General features: G+C 36.1%; 1 protein-coding gene across 1 annotated transcript; it reads right to left on the reverse strand.

Moving 5' to 3' along the window:
• Positions 1-590: 590 nt before the first annotated feature.
• Positions 591-1,191, reverse strand: LOC149380130 (Cox19-like CHCH family protein). Its single transcript, XM_089603661.1, has 3 exons — positions 1,018-1,191; positions 856-901; positions 591-766 (listed from the first exon to the last, which is right to left on the reverse strand). Exons 1-3 carry the CDS (start codon positions 1,135-1,137, stop codon positions 705-707), a joined length of 228 nt encoding a protein of 75 aa, XP_089459787.1. The 5' UTR covers positions 1,138-1,191; the 3' UTR covers positions 591-704.
• Positions 1,192-2,742: the final 1,551 nt, after the last annotated feature.

Here is a 2,742-nt window from a genome sequence, read left to right on the forward strand (position 1 = left end):
TTTCAGAGATCTAAAACTTGCGAATCTCCCATCTTGCGAACGGAGTTTAAGATTGTACCCACTTTCCAAGAAGTGAATCCATGTTCGGAAGGTTATCAGCAATATCTGCTTAAGGATTTCAACTATATGGTCATTGGAGAGGTACATATAGGTAAGAGATGAGACAATCGAGCAATTTGAGGCCATACAAAACATAGTTGTATGTTAGTGCTCCTCTAAATATATCTATATTAGAGGATTTCTCAGGTCATACTATATGTACCTGATTTCCTGAGTCATAATTGGACATGCCTATGCCAGAGGTCGACAACGTCATTTTTGTTTTCCTTGCTTCCATTCCAAGAATCACTGAAAGGAAGATTGACAAATGCTGAGAAACTTTCCTACAATCATCGCCACATACAATGGCATGGGCCGCAAGATTCAAATTTTCTCTATCTGACCAACCAGTCTTAGAATCTTCACTGATCTCGATCCACCTGAAATCAGAAGTTATATCACTACCAAGTCCTCTTGATCTGACCAATCGGTCTTCGAATCTTCATAAGAACTTACATCACGATCGAATAAAAAAAAATTTAAAAAGAATCTTAACAAAAAAAAATGTATTATTTTTCCGAAATTTCCATTCAAGTCCTCAAATATCAAAACTCAATTCCTCTAATACATTTCTGAATAACAATAAATAAATCACTGGTCAATCCTTATTGTGGTTCTTCGTCCTTCTTCTGCTGTCTGTCATGGCAAGATTTCAAAGCTTGAACCTCTGAACATACAATTCCGTATACCAGTCAATAAACTAAATATCCACTTTACAATAATAACAAACACTCAAAAAAACGTTACAACACTGACCTAATTGGCAAGACTTCCAATTCCTATCGGTCTTCACGAGACAATCCTTAAAAATAAGAAAGAATCGGAACAAAAACGACGGAATGAAATTAGAATCTAGGGTTATAGAATGATCAAAACTCTGAAACGAAAAAATAAAATTATATATATAATATTAAAAACCTGTAGAGCCAGATAGAGAAGAGAGCATTGTCTGAGCTGCTTAACATTTTCGTCTTCTTCATCGGCATCGTCCCGGTGAAGCACCGGTGTCTTCGACAATTGTTCTGAACCCGAAGCCATTACTGAAACAAAAGCTTTGAGATTTCTAGTTTTTAATTTGTCGTACCAAATTTTCCCTCCGTTCGGGTCGTGCATTGTTCAATTAATATTCTTAAACGGGCCGGATTGGGCCGAGATTGTGGGAATGGGCTTTTAACAAGAGATCTTTCTTGGGCTTGCCCATTAGGAGATATATAATCCGTTTTTTAAATATAATTAGTGCGTAATTAGACTCTAGTCGACTTGGGATTTCAAAAGGGAAACTTGATAAAGCAAGCTTGATAAAGCATGTGATTTGAAAACCAAACCATGTTTTGGTTCCCTTAGGAAAACCAAGCATCTCACCATGTAAAATGTCCAAATTACCCTTAAATGATTTTTTTTTTCAAAATCAATCTTTCACTCACTCACTCATCTTCACTTCCCTTCCCTAACGTGTGGTTTTTCAATTCTGAAACAAAAAAAACGCATAGCCCTCTCATACCTTCCCTTTTCAATTCAAAACCCAAAAAAAAAAAAAAAAACCCGATCATCCCGTCCCAAACCCCCACGCACGGCCAACCTCCACGCACGGCAAACCCCCACGCACGAATGGGTAAGTTTCGATCCCTAATTCGACGATTTTTTGTATTTTATCTGTTTGATTTCCTGAAAAAAAAAAGAGTTTGAGTTCGTCATGTTGGATCCAGAAAAAAGTTCGAAATTGTTGTCTGTAATTTCGAACTTTATAGCTGTTATTTCGATTGCATTTCGAAGGTTACGATGCCCACACCCTAATTCGTTTAAACTCAAATTTTTTGAGCCTTCTATGTAGTTAAACAGTTGAGAGAAGAAAAATGGGTAAGTTTCGATCCCTAATTCGATGATATTTTGTAAGAGAGATGTTTGATTTCCTGAGAAAAAGAGTTTGAGTTCGTCATGTTGGATCCAGAAAAAAGTTCGAAATTGTTGTCTGTAATTTCGAAGTTTATAGCTATTATTTCGATTTCATTTCGAACTTTTTAACTTGAAATTGTTGTCTGTAATTTCGAAGTTTATAGCTGTTATTTCGATTTCATTTCGAACTTTTTAACTTGAAATTGTTGTCTGTAATTTCGAAGTTTATAGCTGTTATTTCGATTTCATTTCGAACTTTTTAACCTGAAATTGTTGTCTGTAGTTTCGAAGTTTATAGCTGTTATTTCGATTTCATTTCGAACTTTTTAATTTGAAATTGTTGTCTGTAGTTTCGAAGTTTTTAGTTTTATATTGTTAATGATTTCGGAGTTTTATGGCTTTTTTTATATACTGTTTCGAATATTAGTTATTAATTTTTGGTGTTTTGTGACATAATTTTTGCCAGTGGTGAATGATGAAGGTTTATTTTTTGACCCTGACGAAGCTGTCAATATTCATGATGAAACTTTGGACCCTCCGGATGATGATATCGGTAATGGTGAAGAAGAAGAAGATGGTGAGGAAGACGACGATGAAGATGATGTCAACGATGGAGATGATGACAACGATGAAGATGATGAAGAGGAAGACGATGATGGTGAGGAAGACAAGGATGAAGGTGACGGCATCAATGAAGAGGAAGACGATGATGACGAATGGATGGCAGCCCCCGAGACGACAAGCAACGTG

This window comes from Urtica dioica, chromosome 12, assembly GCF_054948205.1.
Source record: "Urtica dioica subsp. dioica isolate 48M chromosome 12, U.dioica_male_clone48M_v1_H2, whole genome shotgun sequence".
NCBI classification, from domain to species: domain Eukaryota; kingdom Viridiplantae; phylum Streptophyta; class Magnoliopsida; order Rosales; family Urticaceae; genus Urtica; species Urtica dioica.